Below are 20,816 nucleotides of genomic sequence, written 5' to 3'. Positions count from 1 at the left end.
CCCACCCCCCCGTCCGTCCGTCGGATAGTCCGACCACCGACTCCGGCGTGCTAACAGCTACCAGCTACCAGCTACCAGCTACCAGCTAACAGCTGCAGCAGCTGACTGAACCTCTGGAGTCGCGGCTCGGCTCACGTTAACTGGGCTCGGTGCGTTCCTCTCGGTCAGCTGTGAAGCAGCAGCGGTCTGATAAGCATGATGTCCGTCACGTGTCCCGTTATGCGCGACGAAGTTGTGACGTTGTCAGGTGACTATAAGCTTATAATACACTGGGGGAAACCCTGGAAACAGATTGGGAGTCTCATTTTTTTCTAGCTCGCCAAGTGGCGAGACAGTTAAAAATCTGTCTCGCCACAGAGGAATCTGGGTCGCAAATGGCGAGTGGCGACCGCTAATTTCAAGCCCTGGCGATACGATATCGATATTCAAAATATCGATTTTTTTCAAATAATAAATCATGTTTCAGACGTAAATCCAGTACAACTACCACACCTATGCTCCGCGAGCTGTCACTGTACTGCTACCTCAGACAGTGTGTTGTTCATGCAAATATGTTGTTGTAACTTGCGCTTGTATAGTGACTATAGTTATTACATTGTTTTGACTCAGTTTGTCCCATGAATTATCACTATCATCTGATGTACATACAACTCGGATTTTAAGATGCATAATGCCTTTTACATTTTTCAGTGAACTATGTAGAATATCGCAATATATCGCAAAATTTGGATATCGCAATATCATATCGTATCGTGATACGTATCATATCGTGAGGTCCTTGGCAATGCCCACCCCTAGTAAACAATACGACATCACCATGACAACATATTGTCACGCCTGTATTGTTTTGCCTCGTGCTGGCGGACCACTTGTTTACATAGACGCTTGTTTATCCTGTTACATGCAGCGTCTGTTGTCTGTCTGACGTCTGCCCCATTTCACGTGAATGCAACATCAAGAATACGTTCAGATATGCAACCGCACCGCTAGATGGGGGAAATTCCTACACATTATACCGTTAACCCATCATTGTGTGTGTGTGTTTTTCTTTTGTAAACTGTGCAGGATGCGTGAGGACATGTCCACCATGGTGTGCGTGAAGGAGGAGGAGGATCCTGGGGAGAAGCTGTCCCAGGATGAGATCATCTCCAGGACCAAGCAGGTGATCCAGGGGCTGGAGGCGCTGAAGCAGGAGCACCACTCCATCCTGGACGGGCTGCTGGGAACCCTGCGCTGCCTCAAGCAGGACGAGGAGGGCGTCCTGGTGGAGGAGAAGTCCCACATGATCCGCAAGTCCCTGGAGATGCTGGAGCTTGGGCTTAGCGAGGCGCAGGTGAGACTGTTCAGTTTCCGAGGAGCTGTGACAGAGAATCTTTTGCACTGCTGAATGAAAACTAATACTTTTAAAAAATCACAATATATTTTTTCACATACATCATGATTTAATGTCATACTATTCAAAGTGCAAACATTTTTTTCTGAGTGTTCAGTACAAGTCTTCAAACAAAAGTACAGTAAGTCTCTCCATACAATACATACGTACAATACTCCATACATTGGAGTATCAACTTCCATTTTTGGGTCATAGATTTCCCATTAGGCAAGGCAACTTTATTTATATTGTGCATTTCATACCAAGGGGCATAGGCAACTCAATGTACTTGACATAAAAATAAAACATTTAACAGTAAGAGGGGAGAAAAAGCATAAAACATTAAATATACAATAAAAGCAAGAAAAAAACAAACAAACATATAATAGAGAATAAAATATGAGTTTAATAAGCTTTAGTAAGTATTTATCCTTGTGTTGGAGTGTCAGGTATTTTAAACAAGGTATAAAGTAATCAAAGAGTAATCTAACTCCACCCACATTACTTAATTTATCTCCGTAGCCACCTCCCTCCAGTATGACTGGGTTTTTGAACTAATAGTTAGACCTCAGGGCTCCAGACTGCTCCCAATATGGAGCACTTTGCCTCTAAATTTTGAGACAGTGCAAGTAGATTTTTGATCTACTTGTGCATGTGCAACCGGTAAACCTAATAAATCTGGAATCTGTCATTATACGTAGGTGGCAGACCAATATGTGTGAGGATCATGAATGAAAAGGAAATGTGAATATTTGCTTTGCAAGTTGATTTTAGTGGTGAGCACCATAAATATTCTGCTTGTGTCGTGCTCCTAAAATTTTAAGTTAGGGGGCCTGGTAAAAGAAGTTAGTCTGGAGCCTTGAACGTCACTTGTCTTCCAAGTACAAGGTCAGAAAGAACAGAAAAGTGAAACTCTTCCACTTCAAAACAGAACAATTTAACGAAATGCACACTCGCAGAGAGTTGGCAAACACAGGCCTGTGAGTCAGTGATGAGTCACTGTTGATGCTCTCTCTCCTCTCCTTTCCTCTCCTCTCCTCTCTCCCAGCAGCCTTCGTCCAATAAATATACAATATTCTGCACGTCCCCCGTGCCGACTCTAACAACCACCTCCAGGTTGTTTTTTTGCCTGCAGTTGTGGTGAATTACAGTGTGATTCATATTTCTCTACATCGTTTTTCTGCACTAACACCCCAAAGTCCGTGTCTAATGACACCTCACCTGCTTTGCACCTTCACCACATGTTATTAGGTGGAAGCTCCAACTCATGGTGCCTCACAGTCACATCAGTGGCCACATATTTATTTAACTCTTCTACCCCAGTTTTACTCCCCTGCGTCACACATTATGCCGTCATTTTGTTCTTTATTCGGATCCCCATTAGCTCTACATACTACAAAGTATTACAATAACATGACCCATCACATACAGACAGTATGATAGATCAACCAACAAGTCAATTTAAAAACATTTTCATGACAAAAACAAGAGAAATCACATCATTTATTAATATCTCAGTCCCTTACAGTTAGTGCAGTTGCTCATTTAATTTAATTTAATTTATTAACATGATCTCTCAGCATTTTCTTGAAACTTGCCTTGAGGGGTGCGTTTGTGATTATTCAAAGTTCCACAGTCAGTACGTTTACATGACACTTGAAAAAAACGAATTATTGCCTTAATCCGACTATAACTGGACAACTGAAGTGCATGTAAACACCTTAGTCCGACTGAAATCGAAGTTGAGAACTCCGATTAAGACACCCAGATAATGCGATTGGAATTCGATTTTCTCCGTCATGTATACACCTTAGTCGGAGTATAACTGGACAATGCATGTGCGCATGCTCCACAACAGTAGAGACGGCACAAAGTGGAGCAGAGAAGCCGCCCGAACCCGGCAAAGTAAAGAAAAAAACCGGACAACAGCGCCGATTCAATGCATTTCACACAGCGCGACCAGCAAGAGTGTTTTTTTTGTTTGTTTTTTTGAGAGAGAGAGAGAGAGAGAGAGAGAGAGCCCGAGAGAGCCCGTATCCTATTCTCAGTGCACATCCAGCCCAGACTGGCGCGTCTGGTCGGGAACTACAGTTGAGAATTTATTATTAAGCTTACTAAGTTGTTTATATTCAGTTTTTTACGAGTTGACAGAAACGTCAACAGGACAGGGGGCGTATTAACCCGCTGAAGCAACGGGTGACGGCGCATGAGGGGGCGGACCCCGTCAGTTATTCGGTTTTCTCAGTTGCATGTATATTGAGACAAGGACAGAAGTCCGACTTGACGCCAAAATTGAATTTTGAGCATAGATCGATTAAGCTCTGCATGTAAACGTACTGAGTGTGATGGCCCTATACATTACAGATCTATGTAAAGCATCTGTCCTGGGTTTTTGTTTAACAATATAATCTCTGGTAGCCTGCCTGGTAGTGTGACTATGTTGAGCTCTCACATCCATTATTTGAAAGTTTAGACAGTTTGGTTGCTTACAGTGACAGATATTTCTATAGAAACTAGGGTTGGGCGGTATGAGCAAAATCTTATATCACGGTATGAGTAATTTCATATCACGGTAACGGTATATATCACGGTATGTTTTTTCCCCCCTGTAAATTCAATTAATGGCTTAAAATAACCATACTGTCGCATTTGATCATTTTCCTCTTTTATTTTTTAACTTTGATTTCTATAAAAAAAAAAAAAAAAGACAGGAAAAATGCCAGAGCAGTCTGGCTCCAGTTAGTGCAATTATATAGGCTATATATATATAAAAAAAGAAATCACAGAATCACAAATTAGCATTTTACAAAAATGCCTACGGTCTGTGCTGTCTATGGCTGTTCAAACAGGTCAAACCGGGAAAATCAAAGAAGTTACTTTAGAGTTCCTAAGTAACCTTTACAGTCTATGGTAGTACACAAAGGCAGAGACGTTCTGACAAAGGGCTCAAATTTCAACAACTGACGGAAAAACGGTGGGTGGGAGGGACGGAAGTGACCATAATAAACAAACAGCCTGTCCTACAGTAAAAATGGCACATGGAGGAGTAAAGCAATATGTTAAGCGGCAATATATATTTAAGCATCAAAGATGTTAACCCACATAGTTTGAAACAATGTTTAAAACACACACAGCCAGTGTCACAACTAAGCATTAAAAGCCCGCTAGCTTAATGCTAACGTATAATGTAAAACACCATAGACGGGCTAACAGAAAGTAGCATCGCTTATAACTTGACTTACTCCTCTTCTGAAAAACTCTGACAAGTCAAACTTTAGGATGTGTTAGAGGTCTAATTCATCTGTCTAAACATCAGAACTATGACACATGAAACGGTAAACACAGCTGATCGATCGAAAAAAATTACGGCTGGAGTGAATTACTTTCACTTTTCAGTCTTGTTGGGCGGGTCGGGCTGCCTCCGTTTCCTCGTGACTCCCACTCATGGATGTATTGTCATGGATTATGCTCCCACTCCTGCTTTCACTCTCCGCCTCAGCCATGGTTGTTATCACTCCGGTAACCGGTAAAGCTGTTTCTTCTTCGTCGTGCTGATGCAACCACGCCAAGCAGTCTGCTGCAGTGCCGGCTCCCCCGTGTGTCGAGGCGGTCTAACTACAGTGACTTCAGAGAGATGCCGCAGACATCTGCTCTTTCTCCGGTATAAACGGTATTGCAAAATCTCTACCGGTAGACATTTTATACCGTCACACGGTATAATACCGTCATACCGCCCAACCCTAATAGAAACCCATTAAACCCTTTGTTCTGAGCTATGTGAAGCTTGGACAGTAATCAGTTATTAGACATACAGTAAGTCTATTTTCCTTTTATGGATGAAATTATACTTAATTTGTTTAGATACAGTTAGATATCACAGTCCAAGATCCAAACTAGTTGATATGAACCCCGTCTCCGTCCCCTCCCAGGTGATGATGGCGCTGTCGAGCCACCTGAGCTCGGTGGAGTCGGAGAAGCAGAAGCTGCGGGCTCAGGTTCGCCGGCTGTGCCAGGAGAACCAGTGGCTGAGGGACGAGCTGGCCGGGACGCAGCAGAAACTGCAGAAGAGCGAGCAGAGCGTGGCCCAGCTGGAGGAGGAGAAGAAGCACCTGGAGTTCATGAACCAGCTGAAGAAGTACGACGAGGACCTGTCCCCATCGGTGAGTCCTTGTCTTCGTGTTTCAGATATTTAGATTTTGTTTTCTGGATTTGGGATACCACTTTATTTTATCCACTTTCTTTTTAGACATCAATATTTTTTTTTTATATTGAAGGAGACATATTCTGCCCCTTTTCTACAAGTTAAAATAGTTCCCAGGTGTCTTAAAGACATGTCTGTGACATGCTTCGGTCAAATATCCCAAGGATCAAACATCACAGCTCTTTTCATCCTCTCTAAACAGCCCTGTACAAACGACTGGTTTCAGTGCCTGTCCCTTTAAATGCAAATGAGCCACTGCTGGCTCCGCCCCTTCCACCTGGATTTCAACCTAGGGAGCCTGAAAATTACAGAGCTTCTTTTGTCAATTCTCACATTTTTGGGGGCCGGAAGACAAGACAAGAGATATTTGCATAATGTGTCCCCTTTAAATGCATTCTTTTAAGTAAAGAGGGTTCAAACTAGTTCATTTTTCAACATGCACAGACTTTAAATTTGGGGAAAAGGAGTAGTTTTTGCATCGATCTGTATTCTGTATCAGTAGCAGCATGAATTATGGTATCAGCACTTGCAGTACTGCATCATTGCGACAAAGAACAGATGAACAATCTCCAGACCACCAAACCAGAGAGAATATAACAGATGATGATGAGAAACAGGAATCTGCAGCACTCACAGTGTGTCTGTAACAACAACAACTTTTAACCAAATGTTGGAGCGATTACTAACTACAAATCTGTCAGAGAGAACATATCACCTCAGTCAAACATGTTAGAATCTAATTGAACAGTTTAGTGGTTTAATTAGTTTCTTTTTCCTGCAGCTGGGCTCCATCAGTCACTGTGAGCGTCTCCTCTCCAGTTTCAGTTTGATTATTTGTGTAAAGTATGTGAATGAGCTCAGCGTTGTTTTGGTAAAGGAGCTCCCATTCCTGTCAAAGACTCCTTTTTCCCAGCTGCACCTCCTCTCCCACTGATTCCTGCTATTTTTTTTTTTTACTCACTTTCCTATAAACACTTATCGGCAGCAGCAGAGAGAAGTGAAACCACCACCTGCCGATCGCTGTACTCCAAGTGCTCTGAAACATGCTGGACCGGGCCCAGGCTTCAGAACGCCGGTATCAGCGGAGGAGTTAGTAATGCTCCTTTGTGGATTTAGAAAACATTGACTCACTTGGTGTATAATCTCTCCTCTCCCTCGCTCTCTGTCCTCCCTCCTCCTCCTCCTCCTCTCCCTCTCTCGCTCTCTGTCACTGTCTCAGGAGGAGAAGGACTCTGACTCCAGTAAAGAGACTCTGGATGATCTCTTCCCAGACGACCAGGATGACCAGCCCCCGGGCAGTAAGTGTTCCTCCTCTCTCCCTCTCTCCACTCACAGAGACTCTCAAGCATTTCCAAAACGTGGACCCTGATCTGAAATGTAGTTCCTGGCCTTGGGGATGCAGATTTAATAGTACGAGTGCTTGTGTGTGATGTGGGTACAAATGTGAGTCTGCGCCTGTAGAAAGGAATAAGAGTGGGACGAAGGCAAAACATCAAAGAAATAGTCAACAAAGTGAATCTACATCACAGATAAGAACTGCAGCTTCTGCAGTATTATTACTTTACAGGTTGTTTCTTAACGTCTGCAGATATTTTTCAGATAGTGGCAGCAATTTTGAAAATGTCACTCACTTGTCTGAGATTGATCGTCTGGTCGGGAACAAAACTTTAATCATCAGACAAGCAGCAGTCCTGTTGTACACAGCAGACGTCCACCAGGGTCTGAATGTATCAGAGAGAATATACAGTAGTGGTTGTTGCAGATTCAACTTATAAACTAAAAATGACGAAGTGAGACTGTTGTTTCAATTCAGACATTCTTTTAGTGAATGAAAAAAGGGAAAAAACACAAATGTAATGTGTGCTAACTAAGTAAGAAGGTACAGCTTTTTATTTTATATTATACTGTACCAAAGAAACCAAAAAAAACCAAAACCAAACAAAATATATACATTTATACATCTATTTACACAATTGAATTGAAAATAGGGGTTATCTTTTCAAGGTACAGGTACAGCATCGCTGCCCACAACAACAACAAGTGATGTCAACATGTCACGTTCACCTTTTTATTATATTATACTATATTATGACCCTAATACTCTGTCGTACTTTTTAAACTTCATATAAACTGTTTTTATGAATATTAATGCTAACTTATATTTGAACTTATATTAACTTATTTATTCTTTCAAACAATATCTTCCTGTTTAAAATAAATTCTCAACGGTGGTGACTTCTCTCCAGCCATTCACTGCTTTTCTGCACTTTTTCTTTAGCCGTATAAATCTTTAACTCTTCATTACACTCTCTGTTTTCGCTCTATCACCCTAATCCTTTCCCTCTGCTCCTGCTCTTCACATCCACCCCCTTCCCTCAGTGTTTGATGGAGGAGTGGGGGGGTGGGGGGGGGGGGTCTCAGTACCTCAGTAGCCCAGACAGTGTTGGCTGTGAAGGCCCATTAGTCAGGAGCTGGATCGAGGCCAAACGGAGGGAAACAACCTCCAAAATACCACAGTGGTGTGATGTCGCTCCAGAGGAAATAATGTGGAGACGAGTTTGTCTGTGGTGTCTGTTAGGAACTCATTTGTCTCGGGCTCTGAATATCAATGACATGTTTAACATCTAAACAGCTCAGACACGGAGCTAATCTGACTTTTTGAGGACATCTGCTCGACTCTGTGACTCAGAGTAACCAACCAGCTTCAGCCCTGCAGCAGTTTGTCCTCCAGCTTGGCTTTGATAGTGTTGTTTAAACTCTTTTCTTTTTTTTGCACCATTGCACCAAGGTGATTCCCATTTGGCTCCTGGCACCAGTTTGTCGGCCAGTTTAAAATCGCTGACTAACTTCAGTTCACACTCGGTCTGAGCCAGACTCCGGCTCCGACTGTGTGAGTGAACTCCACTTTTCCACTTTATTAAACTTTATTAAGTTTAATTGAACCTAGCAGCTGGAAATTGATCTTTCATTCAATACAACGTGCTGGATACGATTTATAAACTGGAACTGAGTTTTCATTTTTCTTGACAGCGTGAGGTCAAATCCAATAAATTTTAAAGAGAGTAACATGACATCGTGGTTTGTAGAGAAGTGAATTCATCACAGAGAAGCCTTTGTGAAATTTAATTTCCTTAACAAGTTCACACAAGATCGGCACTTCAACAATAATTCTGATATTCAATAAATCCAACGAGGAGACCAAAACGCCTTTTTTATAAATCTCTTCGTCTGTGCTGTGGTGCTCCATTGTCTCCAAGAACTGTGATGACACTGACATCATCATTACATGGACACACACTGCAGTTTGTTTTGAATCAATCCCACACACTGACACACCGACACACGCCGTCCTGTTGCCCCAAATACTCACTAGAGCAGCAAATGTGGATTAATACGCATCTGAAAATAGTGCCTGACAAATACACTAATTGCATGTTTTCTAGAAATCTCTTTGCTCGGCTGTTTATGGAAATGAAATGATGTATTTATGAGTTTAAAGATCAGTTTCTACAGTAGAAAGTTTTTGAATAAGACAAGAGACAGTTGCATACACATTACATATTATCATGACAATGAATGAATGAATGAATCTTTTATTTCGAACATGTAAAATAAGTAAACAAGAAAGGAAAACAATGAGCAAGTAGCTGAACTTTGCACTTTTTGTCCGAAAAGGAGAAGTTAAAAAGTTCTATAGTCCCACTGCTTCTTCATAACTCAACCAAAATGAATCAATCTTCCAGCTTCCTTTAAATGCTCTGCTATTAATTAATAATATAACTAATACAATATATCAGTATTTGTTCAATCCATATAAAATCCATACATTCTTTAAGATATACATTTTGGCAATAATACTCCAGTAAGTAAGACAAAACAAAAACAGTAAACTGACTACATGAATATACTTTAAGTAAGTAAATACCCAGTAAAGAAAATCAATAACGGAGAATATTCTTCTTTCTTACAGCGTCTTGTGGTTTTAATTATCGGTTCTAGTCGAACTCCGACTTCAGCGCAGGTCGTAGAGCAAAGAAAAGGAGAACAGGTTGTTGTGAGGAATAATTAAACCACGACATATTTTTCATGTTTGAGGTGAAAAAATTGGCTCCATTCTTCTGTTTCTCAGCGTTTTCCCTCCTCGCTGCGGCACTGGAGCCTTTTTCTGCATCGAAACACCTCTGTTGAATGAATTATGAGCAGACAGGACGGACAGGGTTTAATACACATCGCTCTGAGCAGAAGATTGACTTCAGACAACATAAATCACCACAATAAGATTCTCACCTTCGAGGTCAATACTGCATAATGATGTAAGAAGTAAAATTAGGTGACAATCGTGCGTGAGTTATTAAGATAGTAACGTCAGCACGAAAGCTGTAAATCGTGGAGAGCTGAGGCTGCAAACACAGGAGCTGCAAGAACAAAACAAATCTGTCCACTGATTTTAATCCTGATATGATTTATTAATTATTCACTTTAGATGAATGTACTCGGCAGAAACCCTTGGTTGTCTAAATTAGACAGATCGCCCGTATTTGTATTAGTAGTTTCTCCATTATTTAAAGTTTATTTCTATAGCACTTTACAGCATAAAATGATGATCAAAGTTTAAAGAAATCAGAACTTAAGAACCCAGCAAGAATAAAACAAACGGAGACAATTACAACAGTAAACACTGATAAAATGAAAACAATGTCACAGCATCACTCTCTGTTAAAAGCTATTCTGAATAAAAACGTTTTGAGATTGGATTTAAAAAGCGGCAGGTCATTGATGACTTGCAATTCTGGTTTAGTTTAGTTTCACTTTAGAAATGAGCTCCTCTGTGATTCTCCATGTTGGATCTGTTTCCTGTTTCCTTAACGAGTCCCTGATGTTAACGAATCTCTTATCGAACCTTTTTATCTCTCCGGAGATGTTGGAACATGCAGCTGATGATAGATTATATCCCCTGTAGCTAATTAACGTTAATTGTGTAACAGCTCTGCTTCAGAGTGCAGGTGAATGAGCTGCTGCTGCTGATGGAACTCTGACAAAGATTGTCTGTATGTGAGAAGATGCATCACTCAGTGAGCTGTGGGTTTAGATCTGAACGGAGTGAAGACTCTTCTCCAGAGAAATGATCAGCTGATCACTCAAAGCCCCAGTTTAACTGCTCCTACATCAAATCAATAATCGGAGCTGGTTAATCTTGTAGTTATGAATCAGGAGCTTCATTATTTGGATTAAATGGTTTGTGGAAAACCAGCTGTAACACTCTGTTTGTTCCAGTCTGTCACTATGATCAACTATCAATCAATAATCAACTTATCAAGTGGTTCAGTTTGAGGTTGGAGGTACAATCATTAATGTCAACATTAATTAGGTCAGATTTGTCTTGTTATTCACATAAGGTTCGTACAACGACGTGTTCGGAGTCTGGCTTTATTCAGCAACTCGGCAGTACAACAACACGGATGTATATCTCGTACAACCGCACTCAGCTAGTGTGTATCCCACAATGCCCCGGGCTCACAACACCGTACTGACGTCACTCCCCCTTCTTAAAGGCACTGAACACTATTATAACATAATACCACATCTCCCTTTCTGTGAGAACAAAGGGTGGACTACCTTTGTCTCTGCAGGTCTTAAGGGGTTTATTCTGCCCTTTTGCTGGAAGACCTGTCCCTGATCTGTCCCTGTGTCAAGCATGCAAAATAAGAATAATACTTTACACATTACCGCACTGTGAACTATTACTTTAACAGGTTGTGTACTTCAGAACTTAAACTCTCAGGTTCCAGATAAATGTAAACAGCAAAGCAGAACAATTTCACAATCACATTTCACTCTCTCTCTTTTTTTTTTTTTTCACATGGAATCAATACGTCATATGTCCAGTCTCTGCGGCATCCTAACCTCTCTCCCACACCTGGTTCGCACAGTCTCTGTGGTGGGGCCCTCTCTGCTGGGTGATTGGGTCATTGGTGGAGCTGGCTCTGGTGTAGGCAAATCTTCTCCTACCGGTGGCTCATCAGCCTCGACCACCCCACTGTTGGTCTGCAGTGGCACCAAGTGATGCCGGTTCCTCCTCAGTGTGCCCTGAGGCCCCTGGATGATGTAAGAGCGAGGGGTTTCGTGTGTAGATAGTACTGTGCCCTGGACTCGTGCATCGGTTATCCACACATCCTCTCCAGGTATGAGAGGCTCCAGGTTTCTCGTGCCGTGTCTCTTGTCAAATGATTTAGCATCGTTCCTCCTCTTCTCCCGATTAATGTTAATATTGATGATTACTAAATGCCCCCGACAGCAACGCGCATCAGCGGTTTTGCATGAATTTCCCTCTAAAACAACTCTGTCTGGTAACGTTCTGTTATATCTCAGAGCGTGGTGAATGTGCAGGTCACAACTTGTCCACCAGAGCACTGTGGAGTTGTTGGATTGTGTATTTGATGAGTTTGATGTGGGAAACCGAGAAATCCCATTAGCCTCCATAGCGTAGCTCTGAGCAGCTCGCGGCTCTGCTCCTCCGCCGTTCTAAAAATAGCTTGCACCAACAATTAAAGATAACAAACCTACTGCTATGACTATAGGGGTTATGGCAATGGGCCAATTTGCCAAAATGTTGAACTATCCCTTTAAATTCCAGCATATATGATATATACTATATGATATGGTTCCAACATAATCTTTTTATTATTGATCAATGATGAAAGCTGAGCGTTACGAGATTGGACGAATGATTTAAAAGATCCATATTTGGTAAAATGTAATGAGGAGAGTGTAAGGACGAGAGAGGATGGAAAAAGAACAGAGAGAAAACTGGGCAGGAAGAGAAAAAGAGATGAGTTTAGGATCTGACAGCGCACGGAGGAACACATCACCACCGTCTCCACTGGCATTAATCCTCCCACTGAGAAACAGAGCTGAGTGTGTGTGTGTGTGTGTGTGTGTGTGTGTGTGTGTGTGTGTGAGCGGAAGATGAGATGTCTTTCCTCCTCAAGCTTGAAAACCCTTTTTTTGGGGGTAAATTGCTGTCAGCAGGAGGAAGCTAATGGTGCACGCAGGATGATAATGGTGATGACAACGCTGTGCTTTTATTTAAATTGTCCTCGGGCTCATATTCACTGATTCTTCTGGACAAATATTTACATTTCAATCTCTCGGCTAACTCTGTGTCTGTGATATTATCCACAGCAAAGCCACTGAACGAGCCTGTTAAAGATTTACTGTCTGCTCTCCTGTGTCTGTTAATGAATCGGACAAATTGGCTCCAGTGTTACAGAGAGAGACCGACTGCAGTGATTTAAAGCTGCAGCTCCATAAACGCTGGAGATTTAAAATAGACGAGTGAAAAGCAGAGTTGGTGTTTACGTAACTACAGCTGGGGGGGTTTCTGGTCTAATGACGCCTCCCCAGGACCAGTTAAGAGTTCCTCTTTATTGTTTTTTCAATTTTAAACCAACACACAAACTTGTCGAACTTCTCCTGCCTCTTTTAACCCTTCGAGGTCTGAGCCAGTTTTGGTTGTTTTTGAATACTTTTGATTTGACCTTTCATAATAATAATACAATTTATTTCATAGGCGCCTTTCTGTCACTTACAATAGATAAAAGAAGTGCAAAATAAAGAATAAGAACAAACACAAAATTAAAAACAGGTTAAAATTAGACGGTGCAATTAAATTTTTATAGGGAAAAGGCGATCTTAAAGGGATACTTCACCCTATTGTAACGTGATCTGATCATAGACCCTGGAGGGTTAATTATACCAAAATATAGGCTACATCTATTAGAAATGTAAATATACATTGTATATCCATAAATAAGACATCGGATATGGTTAAAGAAGGGTTTTCAAACTAAATGACAGCAGAGGAATAAATAGTGAGTCAAAGTCGTGATAGCATCGACTGAAAAGCTTTTAAAAACCAAGGTTGCAAAGTGCGTCACAGTTTAATAGAAAGATTTAAATGAAATTTGTCAGAGAGATCAAGGCAGAGGGTTACAATGACCTGAATGAGATGAACTGGTCTTTTCAAGATGGAGATTTAAAACGGCTCTGAACGGCTCTAACGTCACTCAGGAGTGAAAACAGGTTTTCAGTCTGAGTGGATGAGCCGTTCAATGGCTGCAGTGAGGGGACACTTATAGAAAATATGACTGGACCGTTTTTATTCAATTTAATGAAACCCAGAGCTGAATCCAATAGTTGCACAATAGAAAATTTACTTTTTTACAAATGATCTTCGTCATTTTAGATATCTTTCAAAACGCCAAACCTGAAATCAGAAAGTGTTCCAGACAGAACGTGGATCGATATGACAGACCACTCACTTGTATATAAGATCTGTAAGAGTTGTGAGGTCTGTCTCTGCGGCTAGTGTGATTGAGAACGACATTATCTTGTTAAAATAATGCAACAATCAAGTAAAAACATAATAAATAGGAACTGATGTCTGACCACAATGAACTGAAGCATTAATTCATATTTACAAGAATCGCAACAGGAGAAATGGAGAAAAAGGACGACAATGTAAAAAGGAAAAGGGTCTAGTGGAAATGTTTTTATTATCACATATAATATTGATAATAAAGTGAGTGTGTCTTGGCCGTGGTTGTTGGATGACATTAGTCTGTGCTCAGTCTTTTTACGGCGGTGGGCGTCTCCTGCTGTAAATGCTGCTCACTCTCCTTCAGAGTAAATATAGAGCTGCTGCCTTTAATAAGAAACTCTGCTCGGTGGTTTCCTGACCTCCTGCTCACATGCTCATTCATACATTTTTACACACTCACTCACACACACACACACACACACACACACTCACACAGATAGAAACAGGCGGATGCACGGTGTGTCATGAGAGAGACATTCCAGTCACGTTCTCCTGACCCCGTTAAATGAAACGCACCCCGACTAACCTCCACATCTGCTGCTGCTGCTGCTGCTGCTGCTGTGCATCGCAGCAGAATGAGGACGTCGTCGTTTATGAATGACCCATATTATCTGTAGTGCATATGTTAACATCCAGGTATTGTTTGTTTGTTTGGTTGTTGTAGCTCCAGTTTTGACCTATTTTTTGGTTTCAGATGAATTTATTTATTGGATTTCTTGTTTTTATTGTTTTGGATTTACTTTTATCTGCCTATATGTCTCTTTTTTCCAACAATATCTTTATTAAATTGTTCATTTACGAAAAAACATTTAAGGTAAACAATAAAAAAGCGAACAAAATGACACATGTGTATAAACTGTTCATATATTGTAGGTTCCAGTATGACAGGCACAGTCGTTGGAGCAGAAAGCATCAAAGGATCAACAGCAACAAAAACCCTACATTGATTTTTCCCATATAACAAACATTTGGTCAATATAACAATCCAAACAAAACTAAACAAAACATGGCGGTCAGAGGGTCTTTGCGATGCATACGACCGCCTATATGTCTCTCAATGTTTCCTTACTGATTAATGGTCGTTGTCTATGTGCATATGGGGAGCTGCAAATGAATTAAGTTGTCTGAACTGAACTGAATCATCACAGGAAAAGTTTGAGTTGACTCATGTTCAGACATTTAATATAATCCACCAGAGTATTTAACTTGCATTGAAATTTCTTTTTTCTTTTTTCATAGAAGAACTACAAATTGATAATCTTTTAGTTGTGCGGATTTTGAGCTTTTGACAGATTTTTAGAAGTAAGAAGATTATTAGGTAATACTCCAGATTGTAAAAGCCATTTTTTGTGGTTTTATTTAACCTTTCGGGGCCTGAGCCTATTTTTTGCCGTTCTTAAATACTTTTATTTTTGCCTTTATATGGCACATAAAAAATGTTTACCATGCCCTCGTTGGCATCTTTTTTTTTCAGCACAGCTTCATCTATATGATCTTTAACTTACTTTATTAACATATTGGGCCCAAAAATCATCAAATCTGAATTGAAAAAATATACTCCAGACGTCTTTGGTATATTCATCATGTATAGTATCAGCTGATTCCACCACTTTTTCCCAAATATATGTAAAAAGAAAAGCAACGTCTTGATGTTGATAGTACAAAGTCTGTCAAAGTCAAAATAAAAACTTGGAGAAAGTTTCAAATCTGCACTTTCCAGTGAAGTTTCGTTTTCACAGCTCATTGAAGACGTCATGTGATGTGATCAAGGACCACAGAGGGTTTATAACAAAGCTGTAATTGATCATAGGATCGACAGTTTACAGTAAATCCCTAATACATAAATATAAACCACACAAACATTACGTGTTTATCTCGACGTCTGATCTTCTCCGTCTTCTTCTCTCCGTCTCCAGTCCAGCCGGCTCACGGCAGCGCTGCAGCGGCGGCCGCCCAACAGGGAGGCTACGAGATCCCGGCCCGTCTGCGGACGCTGCACAACCTGGTGATCCAGTACGCCTCCCAGGGCCGCTACGAGGTGGCCGTGCCGCTCTGCAAACAGGCGCTGGAGGACCTGGAGAAAACCTCTGGACACGACCACCCAGATGTGGCCACGATGCTCAATATCCTTGCCCTCGTTTACAGGTCGGTCAGATTAATCCTTTTATTTATTTTGTTATAATTTCTTTTTAATTGTCTTTCACTGTCATATTAACTAGACATACAGTAGCAAAAAGGAGCATGACAAAAAACAGAAACCAGCGAAAAGCAAACAAACATTAAAAAAAGAAAAAGAAACAGAAAAACTACAATTATAAGAAGGTCAAACAAATCCTCAACTGTGGCGGTGTTTTTTTTAAACAAGACTGTGGGGCCTATTACCGCTGATGTAATCTTACTGTAAGAAAATCAATAGAGATTATTGTGATTAAATGTTTTACCTGCACCTTTTAACCCAGAGTCTAATAATGTAGCTACAGTACAGACGACGTCAGCCATCATTAATATATTTATTAGATGGATCTGTCTGAGTCTCTCTGAGTATGGGGAAGATGATCCTTCAGCCTCCTTGAGGTTTTAATTAAATATCAAAGCCCTGATGTATTGGGGCAACGTTGTATGTTGAGGATTGTGTAGATTTTATTGCGGTTATATTAAATATTTACAACTGTGGTCAGTGTTGGGGCTAATATCCAATTTCCTGGGGGGTGCCTCTGTTTCTGAGCTCACGCTGGCAGCACCTTCCTCCAGCCTGTAAATCCTCTAAACCCTCGGCCTCTCTGACGGTTTTACGAGCCTCGCTGTGATTTTTAGAATGGAGCCGGAGCGTCTTAGTGAATCCTGGGACTGTGTTTTGTTAGATATCAGTGAGAGGAATGTAAGGATGTCACGATTACTTGTTTTCACAGTTCATCGCGGTATAAAACGTCACAATTTATTAATCGTAAAGGTTCCTAAATGCCGTCAGTTTCCAAAAAAGATTTAGTCAGAACCATATCAGCAGATCAGCATGACTCACATGGGACGAAAACAAAGTTACACATGCGGTTGTTGCGTGCGATTTGCAGAACAGAGACGTGACCGAGTGGTGAAACGGCTTCGCCAAACGCCAGCCTGTAAAACATGTGTGAAAAAGTGGCAGCTCAAGGAGGAAATACGTTTAATATCTATCACCACCTGCTAGTGTTGCACCGATACCGATAGAGCTGAGAGCAGCGGAGTTTCCTCTGCTGCAGCTGATCAGCTGACATGTGGTCAAGACGAAGCTACAGAGTAGACCTGTCACTGTCACAGGTGTCTCTCATCTCATCTCATTATTATAGGACTTCAACTTCAGCGCTCTGTCTTCAGACCTGTCCCTGAACATCACACATGGACAGCATGGACCTGCCTGTGTGATTGGTTACTGAGTTTATTAATGTTTACATCAGGCTGCGTTCAACCAATCAGTTTATGCTACTGTTATTTATGTATATACAGTAATCATCATGGTGTAGTAGAAGGAAAGACCATTTCATGTATCAAATCTATTGTGTTGGTCAAGTCAGAGGAAAAATGTTTGGGGTGTGTTTACTGTTCCTAAATGTAAAAATGGGGTTACATTGGAATCTCAACATTATTTAAAGGTTAAATAACGTGGTACTTAAACATTTTTACCAGGTAGGCAATAAAAAAGTTCTACTGGATTATAGTATTAGAAGAAAAAAAGCTCTTATATATATTTTTTTCCAAACTGTGTGGTATCGGAACGGTATCGGTATCGGCCGATACTGCACAGCCGGGTATCGGAATCGGTATCGGGGGCCAAAAAATGGTATCGGTGCAACACTACCACCTGCAGGATACCCACCTGTCTTTATACGTCAAAGTAAAGGTAAATGCACAGATAAATTAAATTACACTGAATTGGATTTAAACTTAAACATTTGTTGATGATGACAATTAACGACTGAATATTTCAAACATTTCCCCTGGAGCATTAATAACTGGTCCTATATTAATAGATACTTGAAATATTTTGTGTGTATAATTAGTAATGTGATTATATTTTGAGTACAAACCTCGGTTTTCAGGTCACAGTTCTGTTCATTTGTTACAGTATGGGAACAAAATGCAAAACATGAATTTGCTTGTTGTTTATTAGGAACTAATGTAAACCAACAATTTACACGTTGTAGTCAAATGTAATTATTGTAACATTATACAAAATATGAAAATAAAAAAGGCTAGAATACTGTTGTTACGTGCTGCCTGGTAATAAGTTAAATACATTATTCTAAAATAAACAAAATATATATGACATAAGCTTTCCAATAAATAAAATATTCTCAAATGAACAAAAAAAATCTAAAATCTCTCCACAGAGACAGGATGTGATGGCGGGTTGAGCCTGTTTTTCTTTGTTTTGTTGTTGTCACCCTCTCAACACCGTGGCAGCTCCCTGGAAGCCGCTGGCTTACAGCGTCGCCCCGACCCGACCGGCCTCTGAATGAGAGCTGGATGCCTTTTTTCTTTTTTCTTTTTTTTTGTGTGTGTGTGTGTGTGTACGTCAGAGGTGGAACAGGGCAAACACAGTCTGACATGAGCAAAGATTTACCGTACAGTAACAGAAGCAGGCGGGTGTTAATTTCCCAGAGGAAAGGACAAAAGAATGACTCACTAGAGCTGAACCAGTATTTTACAGGTTCTTTGCCATGTTTCTTTTTTTCCCCTCCGTCTTCCACAAATCTTATCTGTTGAATAGTCACTCAGACTTCTGATTTAGTTTCCCCGAGGCAGCGAGAGACTGTGGGAACTCCTGCAAAGCTATTTCCACCGTGTCACCTGGAATGAATGGGCTGTTAGTGGAAATAAGTCGACATAGTTTATGTATGTCTTGTCTCTTTGTCTCGGCTCCTCTGTCACTCTGTTCATCTCGTGTCTTTCTGTCTCTGTTGGTTTGCTTCTGTGTGGACAGGGATCAGAACAAATACAAGGAAGCAGCCAACCTGCTGAACGACGCTCTGGCCATCAGAGAGAAGACTCTGGGCCGAGACCATCCAGCTGTGAGTTCATCTTCCTTCCGCTGTTTTTACTGCACAGAACAGTTGAAATCCGATTTTCTATTCTGTTTTCTAAGGGCACTTTGTCCTTGGAAATATAAAACAAAAAACAAATAGTTTGACATTTCAGGAAAAGGTCAATACCATTGTTTTTTTTGTGTGGTAAAATGTGTAGCTACAGCAAATCAGACAGTAAGGCAATGCAAATTTATTTTATATACACCAGGGAATTCAAAGTGCTAGAAATACATTAAAATCAAAACAGAAAAATACATTAAAAAAGGAAAAGAAAGAAGCAAGACAGTAAAAGACAATACTACTGTAGCAATTAGAATGATTAAAATCATTAAAATGATATAGTGAATTTAGCTGAAAGTTGTAGCAAATAATAAAGTTTTCAACCCTGTCTTAAGTTAAAGTAAACCTGTAGTTTTCTGAGAGTTTATGTATTCACAGTCTGATTTACTTCTTGTTGAACTGAGCCAGATAAAAAGTTGTTTCCACATACAGTATTTCTAGTCTTAACGCTAAACTAAACTAAGCAAAGCAGCTTCTGGCAGCAGAATCGTATTTATTATAGTTATAAGATTGGTATTGATCTCCTCATCTCTCTCCTAGTTAAGTGTATTTCCCCAAATGTCAATTCATTCTTATGATATAAAAAACACTAGGCAGTTATTGGAAACAGAAAATAAACATCCACTATAATTTTACTTTCTATTTTCTCCAACTCTTCTTCGACTTCTCCAAGGTAATAGCCTAACACCTTACCTTCAACTCTTTTCTCTGTAGCTATTTATGGCTGCTGCATCGTCCCTGTTTGCCCCTCAGGGATCAATAAAGTTAATTCAGAAATGTTTTTTTTCCAGTTTCCCCTCAGGTAACACATTTAACAACACAGGCAGTCAGAGCTGCTGCCAAACTACTGTTTGATTTATAGCTGTGTGGCATCGAAGAAGAATAACGTCAGACAATTACAAATGAAAATGGAATAAAATACCAACAACAATAATAAAAGATAAAACATAAATAGATACAGAGACGAACAGGGAAACAAATGCATGCAACGGGCAAATAAACACAACAAATAACTGTAAAATAAAACACTGTACAGGTGCTAAGTAATGTAAACAAAGTGAGTAATGCAACACTAAGTACCTTTATATAAATTATTAAAGGACAGCTTCACCATTATTTATAATATACAATTAAGCTGATAAAAGGTTGAAATGGATTTCCTGTTGTGTTGATGCATTTTAAATGAAACTCCTCTCAAACAGCACTAAATGTATTTGTCCCAGTCTGTGATGGTGGCGACTGGGATGTGAAGTGAACTCATCAATAATTGACTGAGGCCGAGTTCTCAGATCCATTAACCTCCCGTCCGTCCGTCCGTCAGTGTGACTGTAAACAAACTGTGTTAACCCCCCGGCAGGCTTGTGTCTCCACTGTCTGGACCGACATCAGCCTCCACTGTGTGACGCCGAGGTTAGCCCCTCCCACAACCACCACCGACCTCCCACAACCTCCAATCCCTGATCCTTGTTGATTTATTTTGCCATTCAGAAGAAATCATAGCCATGGCACCGGTATCACCAGTTGCTCATCAATAATTCACCGTCTCCTGATTCTTCTCTTGTTTTCTGTCAGAATCCAGTTCCTCCTCTTATTCTCCATCTATTAAATCTCACCATCTTCTGGATGTAGATTGTTAAAGGGATACTTCAACATTTTTGGCAAATTGGCCCATTGCCATAATCCCTATAGTCATAGCAGTAGGTTCGTAACCTGGTGCAAGCTATTTTTAGAACGGCGGAGCAG

At 40.6% G+C, this 20,816-nt stretch overlaps 1 protein-coding gene across 3 annotated transcripts in view; it reads left to right on the top strand.

Moving 5' to 3' along the window:
- Positions 1–1,048: 1,048 nt before the first annotated feature.
- Positions 1,049–20,816, top strand: part of klc1a (kinesin light chain 1a) — a 45,613-nt gene continuing 25,845 nt past the window's right edge. For all 3 annotated transcript variants that reach the window (XM_085766629.1, XM_085766628.1, XM_085766630.1), the window contains exons 1-5: positions 1,049–1,333; positions 5,302–5,532; positions 6,793–6,871; positions 15,870–16,098; positions 18,911–18,998. In XM_085766629.1, coding sequence (XP_085622755.1) covers positions 1,067–1,333; positions 5,302–5,532; positions 6,793–6,871; positions 15,870–16,098; positions 18,911–18,998 — 894 coding nt within the window. In that variant the 5' untranslated portion in view covers positions 1,049–1,066. The remainder of the gene's footprint in view (positions 1,334–5,301; positions 5,533–6,792; positions 6,872–15,869; positions 16,099–18,910; positions 18,999–20,816) is intronic.

Source organism: Trachurus japonicus, chromosome 22, assembly GCF_045865225.1.
Source record: "Trachurus japonicus isolate A0001 chromosome 22, Traja_1.0".
NCBI lineage: Eukaryota > Metazoa > Chordata > Actinopteri > Carangiformes > Carangidae > Trachurus > Trachurus japonicus.
This window is presented reverse-complemented; position numbering and strand designations above follow the sequence as displayed.